This window comes from Micromesistius poutassou (genome assembly GCF_964030765.1).
Source record: "Micromesistius poutassou genome assembly, chromosome: 4".
Taxonomy (NCBI): domain Eukaryota; kingdom Metazoa; phylum Chordata; class Actinopteri; order Gadiformes; family Gadidae; genus Micromesistius; species Micromesistius poutassou.
The window spans coordinates 982,209-995,686 of NC_140274.1; the positions used below are offsets into that span (position 1 = coordinate 982,209).

General features: G+C 38.2%; 1 protein-coding gene across 1 annotated transcript in view; it reads left to right on the plus strand.

Moving 5' to 3' along the window:
- Nucleotides 1–7,598: 7,598 nt before the first annotated feature.
- The window catches only part of LOC311342501 (alpha-2-macroglobulin-like), a 34,682-nt gene continuing 28,802 nt past the window's right edge, over nt 7,599–13,478 (plus strand). The window contains exons 1-8 of the mRNA XM_084467316.1: nt 7,599–7,747; nt 8,560–8,740; nt 10,776–10,926; nt 11,123–11,175; nt 11,915–11,935; nt 12,042–12,213; nt 12,299–12,383; nt 13,104–13,248. Coding sequence (XP_084323442.1) covers nt 7,659–7,747; nt 8,560–8,740; nt 10,776–10,926; nt 11,123–11,175; nt 11,915–11,935; nt 12,042–12,213; nt 12,299–12,383; nt 13,104–13,248 — 897 coding nt within the window. The 5' untranslated portion in view covers nt 7,599–7,658. The remainder of the gene's footprint in view (nt 7,748–8,559; nt 8,741–10,775; nt 10,927–11,122; nt 11,176–11,914; nt 11,936–12,041; nt 12,214–12,298; nt 12,384–13,103; nt 13,249–13,478) is intronic.

Here is a 13,478-nt window from a genome sequence, read left to right on the forward strand (position 1 = left end):
CACATGAGAGATTCATTTTATAGTTTATTTGGATATTACTTGGATAAAGCACTCACCTGTGTGTCATGGAACTGAAGCAAAAATGTAACTAACCTGACCTCAGGGCCGGAGTGGGACCCATTGTAACTAACCTGACCTCAGGGCCGGAGTGGGACCCATTGTAACTAACCTGACCTCAGGGCCGGAGTGGGACCCATTGTAACTAACCTGACCTCAGGGCCGGAGTGGGACCCATTGTAACTAACCTGACCTCAGGGCCGGAGTGGGACCCATTTTCGGCCCGGGAGTTTCAGGCCCACACCGGCCCACTTTTTTCAGTGATGGAAGAATTTGCATAAATGAACAGCACAAAACTCGTACTATCCCTTTTTGGATCAACGTTTGTCAAATAAAAAATCCACCTCAAGGATCTGTTAGTTTAACTATCAATTATATATATATATATATATATATATATATATATATATATATATATATATATATATATATATATATAACATGTTAACCCATTACATATTTTGGATAATTTCAATCCATCATGTCAGTTCTATGTGTGGGTTATCTTACATCAAATCATTTTAAGATTTTTTTTAGTCCTCTCTACCTGTCCCCTCAGTCCTGTCTTCTTCATGTATCGGGTTCACCAGCAGCATCAGACAGGCTGAACCGCTGCTCTGAGGCTACAAAATATTTTAGATTTTATATCAATGACTATCTATCACATCGTCACACGTTCTGTCTTTTGTGTTTTACATGAAAAATGCTGTCTAGTCTTACCTGTTCAGCATCGGACTGGCTTATCTCTTCTGATGCTACAAACAAAAGAAGGGGTGACTTTATTGCTAGGACTAACAGATCATGCTGGAGTTTACATGCTGATTTTCACAAATTATATTTGTGATTCGTCATATGGCTTAACAAAATGAACTAGAATAATGATGAATTGGTTTAAGCTTGTATGTTTGCAATCGGCATTGCAAACATAGCACAAATAGCTAAATGATTTATGTTGCAAATTAATCATTAGATCCACCTCTCTCTACTGGCTGCAACTTGTGTCTGTCCTCTAAACAGGTAGTTTATTTTGGCACATTTGGCGGAATCTTCCTCCAGTGCCCTTCTTTTTTAAAATCAGGCTTTTTCAGCTCCTCCTTGGCTTTTTCTGCCCTCCACAATCAACGACACCACACTCTTTAACAAGAATGAACCGACCTGATTTCCCGTTTCAGTTCGTCTTGTTCGTTCTCTGAGACTCGACTCCTAGTCACTGACTCGCGAGTCGGTGACTAGGAGTCGAGCTGAATGTGTTAGTGGTGAAAGGAACTTAGTTAATGTTGTATTGTTGTGTTGATTGATGATTGTTTGCACCATTGCACGACCGTGATTCGTTTGAGAATGAGAATGAGGGAGGAGCTGAGTCTGACCGACTCAGCTGAGAACCGATTCACCGCTACCGGAAACGCAACTGAACGAACGAACGAACAATTTTAACAATTCTTCTTGGCGAACTGACCGACGAGAACTGATTCAAGCAAACAAATCATGAAGTCCATCACTAATGTTCGCTGATTCTCTTCTGTTACCGCTCAAGAAAAGACGCAACCTGGGCCAAACCAACTAAAATAATTGGGAGGGGTGAACTACCGTACATTGTATAATCCATATTATATATACTGCGATGTTGGGGCTGAAATTTCAGATGAATTAAGTCTACTTTAGGGGAAGATAAAATAATAAAGTATTTTTTCTTTCACCCAAGCGGCCCAAAATACATTTGAAAGTGGACCGGCCCAACGGGAAACCTCCCGACCGTCCCGCTGGCCGCCCCGGGCCTGCCTGACCTTAAGGTGGAGCCACCAATAGGATTAAGCTGACGACAGGCGATGTGCTCATTACACCACAGTTAAGGGACGGCCACCCTCTGTCCACTCACGGCCATGATCTCCCTCGTTGCTAAACCTACTCTGAAAGCATCTGATTAGTGGCGCTGCGGAGGCAGTGGTTTCTGTGTCCCGGCCTGCTTGCTTATTCTCTGCAACATTGTAGCGAGGTGATTTACACCCATTGGCTCTCGAGTGTACCTGTAACACAGCAAATGTGTTTTTAGCAGCTATCATAATCTAGTTATAGCCTTGAAAAATTTGGTCATCATTTATTTTACTTCATCCAAACTTCATCAGCACCGTAGACAACCTTTTTTCTCGGGTGGAGATAAAAGACTTCTGCGTCTGGAGGTAGGTGAGAAATGTATTTGAGGAGAGACGAGAGGGGGCAGAGAGGGTCGCCTGGCAGTTGGTACATGAACCCTCTTGTGCTCTCTCTGTTCTCGGGGATCATTGTGGTTCCTCGTTAAATGTAAGGGTGGCATATTTTAGTCCATTTTCATCTGATTTCACGGCGAAAGTGGACGGTTTCAGCTGCCGATTGTCCCTGTTTCCCCTCCGTCCGAAGTGCAGTTGAACATCGAACCAAACTTTGTTCACAAGACCCTCCGCTGTGCGAGGATCAAGAGCTTGTTTCATTGCGTTTAAGTCCGCTTCACATATCGCCGAATGGTGGAGTGTGGGGTCTAGTCCCTTCTTCCTCATCGTTTTCACCACACCAGTGAAAACATTGTTGCTTGTAGTGAACTTTTTGATGAGTGTAGTGTTGGCATCCCACGTTAGATGCGTGATGACCTTCGGTAGTTGTAGGTTACCAGAAGTGGAGTAATAAAGCAGCATGTGAAACGGTCCCGGTGTTAATACGGTTTTAAACACTACAAATGGCGACGAGGATTTAAAACAGAATGCTGTAATGTGCACAAACTGTTGAGGGTGCATGAAGTGAAGTTTGGTCGGTCAAGGGGAGGAAGAAAGAGGACAACGAAGCAAGCACGTCGTTGGGTCTGCCGGTGGTCGGAGGTCATGTCACGCTTGTCAACTCAATAGCTTCACAGGATGCTCCTACTACAAGGGGGAGCTCCCTGTGTGGACCATTCCCGTCAGGAGGCCATCTACTGGTTGTGGCTGATTACTACTCTAGATGGGTGGATGTCAATATCCTCACAAGTCCCACATCAGTTAACATAATAAAATGTCTGAAACACCTATTTGCATGGAATCCCAGAGTCTGTAGTGACTGACAGTTGCATATTTCCCCTTTAATGACGTTGATTTACCTTGAGAATTTACTATTACAGGCTACTGTGTAAAATGCTGTTTAGAATTAACGTGTGTATCAAGAAAGAAAGACCCATCATCACAGCCGTTGCCGTTGGACATGGCTAAAACCTGCATCAGAGTCAGGTATCAACGAGTGACGCTCTTATTCCCACTCACTCTCCTTGCTTGACTGCGATCTAGCATCTAGGATCCATTGCTCTTCCTTGGGTCCCCGGATGTTAACACTGAATTTCATACATTGAATTTTGCTGCTGAATTTGGCATGTTGAATTTGGGGACATTGAAAATATTAAGTTGAATTAGTTACATTGAATTTTGCATCAACATTTTGCATATTTAATTTTTAACGTTTAATATTTGCTTTTGAATTTGTGAACATTGAAAAATAAAGGTGAAAATGATTGGTTGAAAATTTAAAGAGTTAAATTCAGAGGCAAAAAAATCAGATATGTTACTTCAATGCATAAATATTCAGTGCTAAAAGTTCAATGGCATTAATTCAGTGGCAAAAAAAATCTGATACGTTATTTCAATGAATACATATTCATTGCTTAAAATTCAATGGCTTTTTATTTTCAAAATCCGATGAGACAGACATACTTCCATACGTTTTATTTTACCAGTGCAATAAAGGTAAATCAAATCTTATCTAATCTGTCCAGAGTGAAACAACCACATAATCAAAGATATTGATTATGGCCCCGAACCAGGAGCACCACCTATTGTTGAACCCCGGTATAAAATAGATAGAATCACATTCCTGTTTAGAATAGCTAGTATCACAGAACTGTATACAATAGAATCACAGGACTGCATAAAATAGAAATTGATCTGCCTCGATGGTATCTACAGTTAGCCTGTTATCTGATCCGATATCAATAGCAGTACTTTCTGCCCACTTTATGTAATATTTATGTATCATATAATACCTTTGAGTAAGGTAGAATTATATTTGCAGTAAATACACTGTAAAGATATAAGGGTGGTGGTGAAAGAATTTCAAAGCCTTTAAATGTGTCACTCCCTGAGAAACCGTTGAGTAGTACTTCGTCACTCGTGGTTGCATATGCATGCTGCACGTGAACGTGTTCTTCTACCTCCGTTTCCTTCATTAGCAAACGAAAGAAAACAGACTCATAAACGAGCCAATCAGAAAAGCCTCACCGACTGACGTCATTTGGTGAATTAAGTATTCATGGCCTCGCCCACCTTGGCCTGCGACGGCCATGAGAGGACAGTATTGATGTGACACGGAGCAGGGAGGAGGTAACAAGGTGCTGACAGAACAAGTTGGTGCCTGTGCTGTTTGTGGTGAGAACAAACCAACGGTGCATCTCTTGGCCCAGAAAGAAATGGTTGGATTGGACATTACGACTATTATGATATATTATTATATATATATTATATATACTATATATTATTATATATATATTATATATACTATATATTATTATGATATATTATTATATATATATTATATATACTATATATTATTATGATATATTATTATATATATATTATATATACTATATATTATTATGATATATTATTATATATATATATTATATATACTATATATTATTATGATATATTTAAGCAATAGATCACGACAGGCTGTGGTATACGGTCATTATACCACAGTTAAGGGGCGTTGTCCGTCCCGACGCGCAGCGGAGGGGCGGCGACCCCCTTCACTGTGGTATAATGACCGTATATCACTGACTGAAGTGATCTATTGCTTTTATAAAACGGTTACGTAAATATGGCGAAATTAAAGTCATAGACACCCTCAATTTTGAAAAAGCGAGAAAGTCGGAAAAGCATTTTTTTTAACGAATACAGAAAAGTAGTCCCTCCTGGCTGCCGGCAAAGTGTACGGCGGTTGCTATGCAACACACTAGCGTCCTTCAGAGAGAAGGCTAGAGACGGTAGCTTGGTTCGCCGGCAATTTAGCAATTTAGAAGGCTAAATTGCCGGCGACCGTGTGCCTATTGCTTTACAGGCTTTTTTTAGGCTTCAGTGAACTACGCTATCGCTTTTATATATAAATAAACAACAGTTCAAGTTAGGCGCGGAGTGATACTGGACTCTGTAAACTGAACGGGCGTCATAGCTGTGTGTATACGCTCAATATACAACGGTTGGGAACCAATCAGATCGCTTGATTTAGGCCCCCCGTTTTATAATATTATATATATATTATATATACTATATATTATATATACTATATATTATTATGATATATTATTATATATATATTATATATACTATATATTATTATGATATATTATTATATATATATATTATATATACTATATATTATATATATATTATATATACTATATATTATTATGATATATTATTATATATATATTATATATACTATATATTATTATATATATTATATATACTATATATATTATATATACTATATATTATTATATATATATTATATATACTATATATTATTATGATATATTATTATATATATATTATATATACTATATATTATATATATAGTATATATACTATATATTATTATGATATATTATTATATATATATTATATATATTATATATACTATATATTATTATGATATATTATTATATATATATTATATATACTATATATTATTATGATATATTATTATATATATATATTATATATACTATATATTATTATGATATATTATTATATATATATTATATATACTATATATTATATATACTATATATTATTATGATATATTATTATATATATATTATATATACTATATATTATTATGATATATTATTATATATATACTATATATTATTATATATATATTATTATATATATATTATTATATATATATTATATATATTATATATTATTATATATATATTATATATATTATATATACTATATATTATTATGCCACCGCTGCTGCGGCTGCAGGGCCCCGAGGCGGCTCTTCTTTCTGTATTCAATCAACCAGAACCCCCAAGGAGCCCCGTGGCTCTCTCTCTCTCTCTCTCCCTCTCTCTGTGTCTCTCTCTCCCTCACTCTGTGTCTCTCTCCCCCTCTCTGTGTCTCTCTCGTTCTCACTCTGTGTCTCTCTCTCGTTCTCCCTCTCTCTGTGACTCTCTCCTTGTCACTCTCTCTGTCTCTCTCTCCCTCTCTCTGTCTCCCTCTCCCTCTCTCTGTGTGTCTCTCTCCCTCTCTCTGTGTCTCTCTCCTTGTCACTCTCTCTGTCTCTCTCTCCCTCTCCCTCTCTCTCTGTGTCTCTCTCTCCCTCTCTCTGTGTCTCTCTTGTTCTCACTCTGTGTCTCTCTCTCGTTCTCCCTCTCTCTGTGACTCTCTCCTTGTCACTCTCTCTGTCTCCCTCTCCCTCTCTCTCTCTCTGTCTCTCTCCCTCTCTCTGTGTCTCTCTCGTTCTCCCTCTCTGTCGCTCTCCTTGTCACTCTGTGTCTCTCTCTCCTTCTCCCTCTCTCTGTCTGTCTCTCTCTCCTTCTCCCTCTCTCTGTCTCCTTCTCTCTGTCTCTCTCTACTCCCTCTTGCTGTGTGTCTCTCTCTCCTTCTCCCTCTCTCTGAGTCTCTCTGGAAGTTTAATTGGTTTTATTACTGTGACGGACAATGCTGTTAGCCAATCAGAGGCGATACATTTGCATGTCATGAATATTTATGAGAAAGAGCCAAAATCATGTGGTTCCTCCCCACCCACCTCCTCCACCACACTAGAACAGTGTGAAACAGGAGCACCTGGAATGACCTTCAGGGTTAACCTCACCAGACCTTGTTTTTCTTAGTATGTTTAACTCCTTAATCAAAGCACGTATAGAAAACACTTCTAGATAATGCTGCTGTTTGGCTGGAATGTGACGTGAAGTTTTGTTGTTTTATAATATTTTTCCTTGCCAACACATTGTTTATGTTCATGTTCATAGGTTTCTCTTGCAAGAGGTGCTTAACCTCAATGTGCCTCCTGAATAAATAAAGAACATATTTTTTTTAAATGCAAATGAATAAACAAGTTAAACAAGTTACTCATTCCACCAAATCTACAGGATACTATCTGGTTTGCCAACAGGCAAACTGCGTATAGTAAGAAATACAAGTCTCCCTACCAGAACACTTACATCCCCATCCCAGAGCATTGTCTGACCAATACAACAAGCAGGACAAGTTATTTTACATCCCAGAGCATTGTCTGACCAATACAAAGCAGGACAAGTTATTTTGGCGGAACAAAGCGAAACAAATCAGAGAAAATTTATACTTTAACTGATCAGATAATAAATAACCACGCTACACTTGAAATACTGCAACCACAACCATTTTATTATACTATTATTTTAAATCTTGGTGGCAATAATGAGACTACATCTATAATATAAATAGAGAGATGAACTTGGAGGAAGAAATGAGAACATAATTCCAGGAGGCCTGGGAGGACGGCCCCTCTCAGCACAGCCTATATGAGAGAGGTGCAGCTGAAGGACGGCCCAGTCAGCCATGGAGCCTGCTGCTTTACACATGTGGAGATGGCTAGCGTTGGCTTGCCTCAGCTGGACATGTTCGGGACAAATGGCAGCGGCAGGACCGTAAGTCTACCAGTTTTCTCCCTTGTCCATACTCATTTATTTTATTTATTGTATTTCATACTCATTTATAATTTGCTCTCTTAGACCTACAGAGAAAATAGTATCCTTTTAAAGATTTTATTCATCGCATTGTTGATCAAATGTAAGAACCTCATAGGCCAACAATAGCCTACTCTCAGTTTCAACATACTGCAGCTTACCTGGCCCATATCTTATTATTATATCACTCATGGGAAAATAATAATCGAATAATATAATTTTAAAATAATAAACAGAAGAGCATAACTTAGAATGCAACTAACACTAACTTCAGAAAAGATGCCCAAACTAAAATGAATAATCAGAATTAAGTTGCATTAAGTTTTCAGTCAAATTTCATCCATTATAGCCATTATATACAAACACATGTTTTGAAAACACAAATAGGACAGATGGTTCCGAGAAATAAAAGATGCAAGAAAAACACATGTGGAATGGTGTTGCTGAATGTGCCTCATAGACAGGGACCCCTCGACACGGCCCATGTGCCATGTGGCCCAGTGACTTTTTAACAGTGCTGGTGCAGCAGCCTTAAACCCAGTCGAAGCACTGGTTGAAACTCATCTAAGCCCAATATTGGCCACATAGTTACCATGGGGGGGGGGGCCTAATGCCCTACTTAAGCCTTCTGTTATTACTGCTTGTCTGGTAATGTCACCCCAGAAATGTGTGTGCGTGTGTGTGTGTGCGTGTGTGTGTGTGTGTGTGTGTGTGTGTGTGTGTGTGTGTGTGTGTGTGTGTGTGTGTGTGTGTGTGTGTGTGTGTGTGTACAGGTACTACATGGTGACCATCCCAGCAGTGCTGGAGGCCGGTGCTGAAAGCAGGTTCTGCGTGAGTCTGCTCAGGCCAAATGAGACGCTGCACATGACTGTCACTCTGATGTCCGAGGAGGAGAACATAACGCTGTTTCAGCAGACCTCCGATGACCAGTTTCGCCAATGTGTTCTTTTCAAGGTTGGCTCCTCCTTTCAACGATATCATTTGTTTGTTTACACATCCTTATCGTCTTTTAATCAGCTGCATTACTCAATGTTTCAACATTCTCAAATATTGTTTTCATATGAATTTTCTTAGCCTCATCAGTGGTTATCACCACCGCCCACATAGTGTCTATATTTGTAATATAGCTCCTATCACCGATTTTGATAAAGCAAACATGTCAAAAGCTACCCGGAACTGGTGTTGTGAAAGCCAAGAAACTGCCTCAAGCTTTGTTTACAAAGCGTTTAAGGGCATTGTGTGCCAGCTTTTTAGAAGATAGTCGTATTAAAAGACACACGCACAACGTCCGACCCGCGAGGATCCCAAACCAGGCTCCACCCATTTCTGTGTAGGACCATGATAGTGTGTGGTGGGGTCTATATATTCGTTGAATCTAAGTATATATTTTATTTTCTTGCTTTCTTTTATTTGTAATATGTTTTATTTGCAATGGTGTAAATATTAAATGTGTTGATTTTATTTATTATTTACTAAGAGGTGTGGCAAAATATATATTTTTCTACTTTTATTTGCACTTTATGTGCATGTAGATTTTTTTGTTGTGGAGAATACACAGCTTACTTAGACATTTTACTGACTTGTTCAATCTTAAACTAGGTCTTGGAAGGTGTATTCATGTAGCCTATTTATCAAATCACGCATCAGTTATGATCAGAACGATGACTTAATGACAAGATGTTACCATTAGGTCTTCAGTTCAGTAGACATCATGCCAGACAGAACCGCTGTAGGGTTTTTTGTTTGAAGGTTTACAAAAGGAAAGGTCTACATTGTCTAATTAGGCTACCTTATGAGACAAGGACAAATATAATAATGACAATGACATCAATATTTTTCATAATATAAGAATTCTTTGTGCGCATAGTAATACGTTTCAGCCTCAGAACTCAGTTATTGAAGGCTATTTAGTGTTAGGCCTATATGTTGTACAATTTGTGACACATTCATTTGAGAGATATTTCATATATTTGATATCCTTAATATTATGTATATATTATAAAACGGGTGGCTTAAATCAAGCGATCTGATTGGTTCCCAACTGTATATTGAGCGTATACACACAGCATGACGCCCGTTCAGTTTACAGAGTTCAGTATCACTCCGCGCCTAACTCTAACTGTTGTTTATGTATATATAAAAGCAATAGCATAGTTCACTGAAGCCTAAAAAAACATGTTGATTGATGGAGAGGGTGGAAATGTTGTAAAGCAATAGGCACACGGTGAGTGAACTCGATAGAAGGCTAAATTGCCGGCGAACCGAGCTACCATCTCTAGCCTTCTCTCTGAAGGACGCTACAGTGTGTTGCATAGCAACCGCCGTACACTTTGCCGGCAGCCAGGAGGGACTACTTTTTTGTATTCGTTAAAAAAAATGCTTTTCTGACTTTCTAGCTTTTTCAAAATTGAGGGTGTCTATGACTTTCATTTCGCCATATTTACGTAACCGTTTTATAAAAGCAATAGATCACTTCAGTCAGTGGTGTACGGTCATTATACCACAGTTAAGGGGGTCGCCCCTTAACTGTGGTATAATGACCGTATACCACAGCCTGTTGTGATCTATTGCTTAAATATATAATGTGTTATATTTCACCTTGGTGAAAGATAGAGGCGCTTCCAAGCTTCTATCTGTTGAAGCTGGGTTAGGATGGTGGTTCTGCAGACCTTTATTCAGAACTGCAGACTTCGCCATCTCCGTCGTGGTTATTCATATGTCTTTTTTTCTTGCGTGGATGGGAGTTTTTTTTATCTCGGACAGATGGGTGCTCACGCCTTTCGTCATGCGAGTCATTTTCCTCATGGTTTAGGTGGATCCAATGCTTGATCGATACTATCAATATATTTCACTTTGCATTGTTATATCATATTTTTTTGTTCAGATACTTTTAATTAAGGCAAATATTCATATAAATGATTCACGGTTTCCATTTATATACAGTTTGTAAACTACAGCAGACACTAAATCTTTCAATGTTTTCTTACAGGTCCCAGTCCAGACTAATGTACGGGATTTGGAGGTGATTATTCGAGGACAAGAATTTGAAATGAAAGAAGTGAGGAAAGTGATGATACAATCCTTCACGCCACAGACGTTCATTCAAACTGATAAACCCATCTATCTTCCAGGACAAACTGGTAAATATACAAATAGTTCAGAATGAAAGACATTTAACTGTTCAAATAATTGTAAGATAAACTAAAGTACAATGATGGAAGAAGCATGAGAAAGAATAACAATGAATGAGGGTAAAGTTGTCTGCTGTGTGTCAAATAAGAAATCTTTCCCCAGAACACTTCCTAAAACTAAATCTGAACTTTCCTCTCCTTGCAGTGCATTTCAGAGTGATAACACTCGACAGCAAACTCAGACCGGTCAACGACCTGGTGAGTGCCAACTGCAGACATTATGTTAAATGCCATCGCTTACTAACCAAATCAGACTATTGCAGTGGAAAATACGTTCATTTATTTGATCAACTGTACCAGGTAAGTTTTGTTTGTAACCCATAATAGGGAGAAGGTGACAAAATAAAAACTTACAAGAAAATGCTCAATGTGCACTTCAGTCTAGGTTTCATGTTTGTTCAGGCTGGGGAAAGATTGAGGCTGTTGCAACGAGTTTTTGGTCAATAGTAGTGAGTGGGATGCTCATGTTGCAAGTCAACATTTTTTGCTGAGTTGAAGGTCTGCAACAACAAAACATTTCAGGTGAGGTAGCATTAGCCTCTTGAAAGAATGAGTTGGCTGCTATCCAAAGGTTTAACTTAATTAAAGAGTGATATATTTTTAGTAGTTTAAGTACCCTCCCTAAAATCTAGACCTTGTTTCCAATGAGGTTTGGTCTGTAAGATGTCAAGTCAGATAGTTTGGTCTCTAAAACGGTTAGTTGGATAATTCACTTTGTGAAATTATATTTTAAGAAGCAGTTGTCTCAATATTAACCATTAAGTAATAACCATTTACTAAAAGATAACATTTTCTGTAATATGCTTTTCAATATTTGGTCCATGTCGGCTATGAATTACATTTCAGTTGATAACTTTAGTGTAGTTATTAAGCTAATTGCTATTTATAATAATCAGAAAACAACATTTCTAATCAATGTACATCCTTTTATTCACAGTACAAAACAATCACAATCAAGGTAAGGCTCTTCATTGTACAAAATGAATTATAATATGTGTCATTTTCAGGACCTTACTTTGTATTCTTTTAATGTATATAACCTGCTATATTTCATTTCTAAATAGGATGCAGGCACAAACCGGATTGGACAGTGGCTGAATGAGTCATCAAACGGTACATTTCTGCAGCTTTATTACAAATTGAACTCTGAGGCGCCTGTTGGAACATACCGGATTGAGGTGTGGAATGGGGACAACAACATCAAACTTTCACAAAGCTTTAAGGTGGAGAAATATGGTGAGTTCTGTTCCTCTCCTAACGTTGATGTGTGCATGGTACTGCCAGGCATGAGAATGACCAACTGCCACGTTCTGCCTCCTAGTTCTGCCAAAGTTTGATGTGAAGGTGAAGGTGCCTAAAGAAATGAGTGTTGCTCAAGAGGACATCACAGCAGAAGTGTGCTCAACGTAAGACTGAATCTTTATGACAATAGTTTGTAGAACTTTATAACTACAACTTTGAACCATTAATAAAATGGTAGTTAATGATTAATTCATACTGAATTTAGCATTTATAACGCATTGTTCCTAAATTAGTACTCAGGAAACAATTCATAATCAATTACAAATTATTGGTTTATACATGAGGATGATTGATTTAATAATAATTTATGATGCGTAAACAATTCATAATCAGTCACTTTCTATCAATCTGAATCTGACTCATCTGTAAATGCCTAGCAAGACATAGCTAGTCCTCACTTTGGATAAGCTCACACAAGACTTGAGTAACGCTATCTAACTACCTGACATAATCAGGAATGGATGCATTCTTTATGTGATTATAAAGCACTATTATACATTGTAAATAGTTTGTACATTATAAACTTATGCTTCATAAATGATCCTATGAACCATTATGTAATTATCTTATGGATAATTTATAACTGATTATAAATAGCTTACTAATGAGTAATGTATGAATGCTTTATGAATTAGCAATTAACTATTTACTTCTGCTTTATTTAGGTTAAAAGTTGAAGGTATCTATAGTGCTACCATATAATGATTATTTGTTGTGATATATGATGTGATCTGATATGACCCGTCAACATCAGGTTATGTTCCAAATTAATATAAATTAAAAGAACAACAAAGGTTAATTATAAATGTTCTTCTTCCATCCAGCTACACGTACAAACAGCCTGTGCCAGGCACCGCTTCGCTGCAGATCTGCCGACCTCTGGATCATTATGGCTGGAGGAGGGTTTCGCTCGACCACCTAGAGGGAGAACCTGAGTTTGTTGTCCCTTGCCACAAAGAGACTAAACAGGTAAATGGTCCTCATTTATATAGCGCTTTACAGTGTTGACTGACATTCACCCATTCACACACCGACGGTGGAGTCAACCACGCAGGGCGACAGCCAGCTCATCAGGAGCAATTAGGGTGAGGCGTCTTGCTCAGGGACACCACGACACTCAGCTAGATGGAGCCGGGGATCGAACCAGCAATCTTACTGTTACCTGCCAACCCGCTGTAACTCCTGAGCTAATGCCGCCC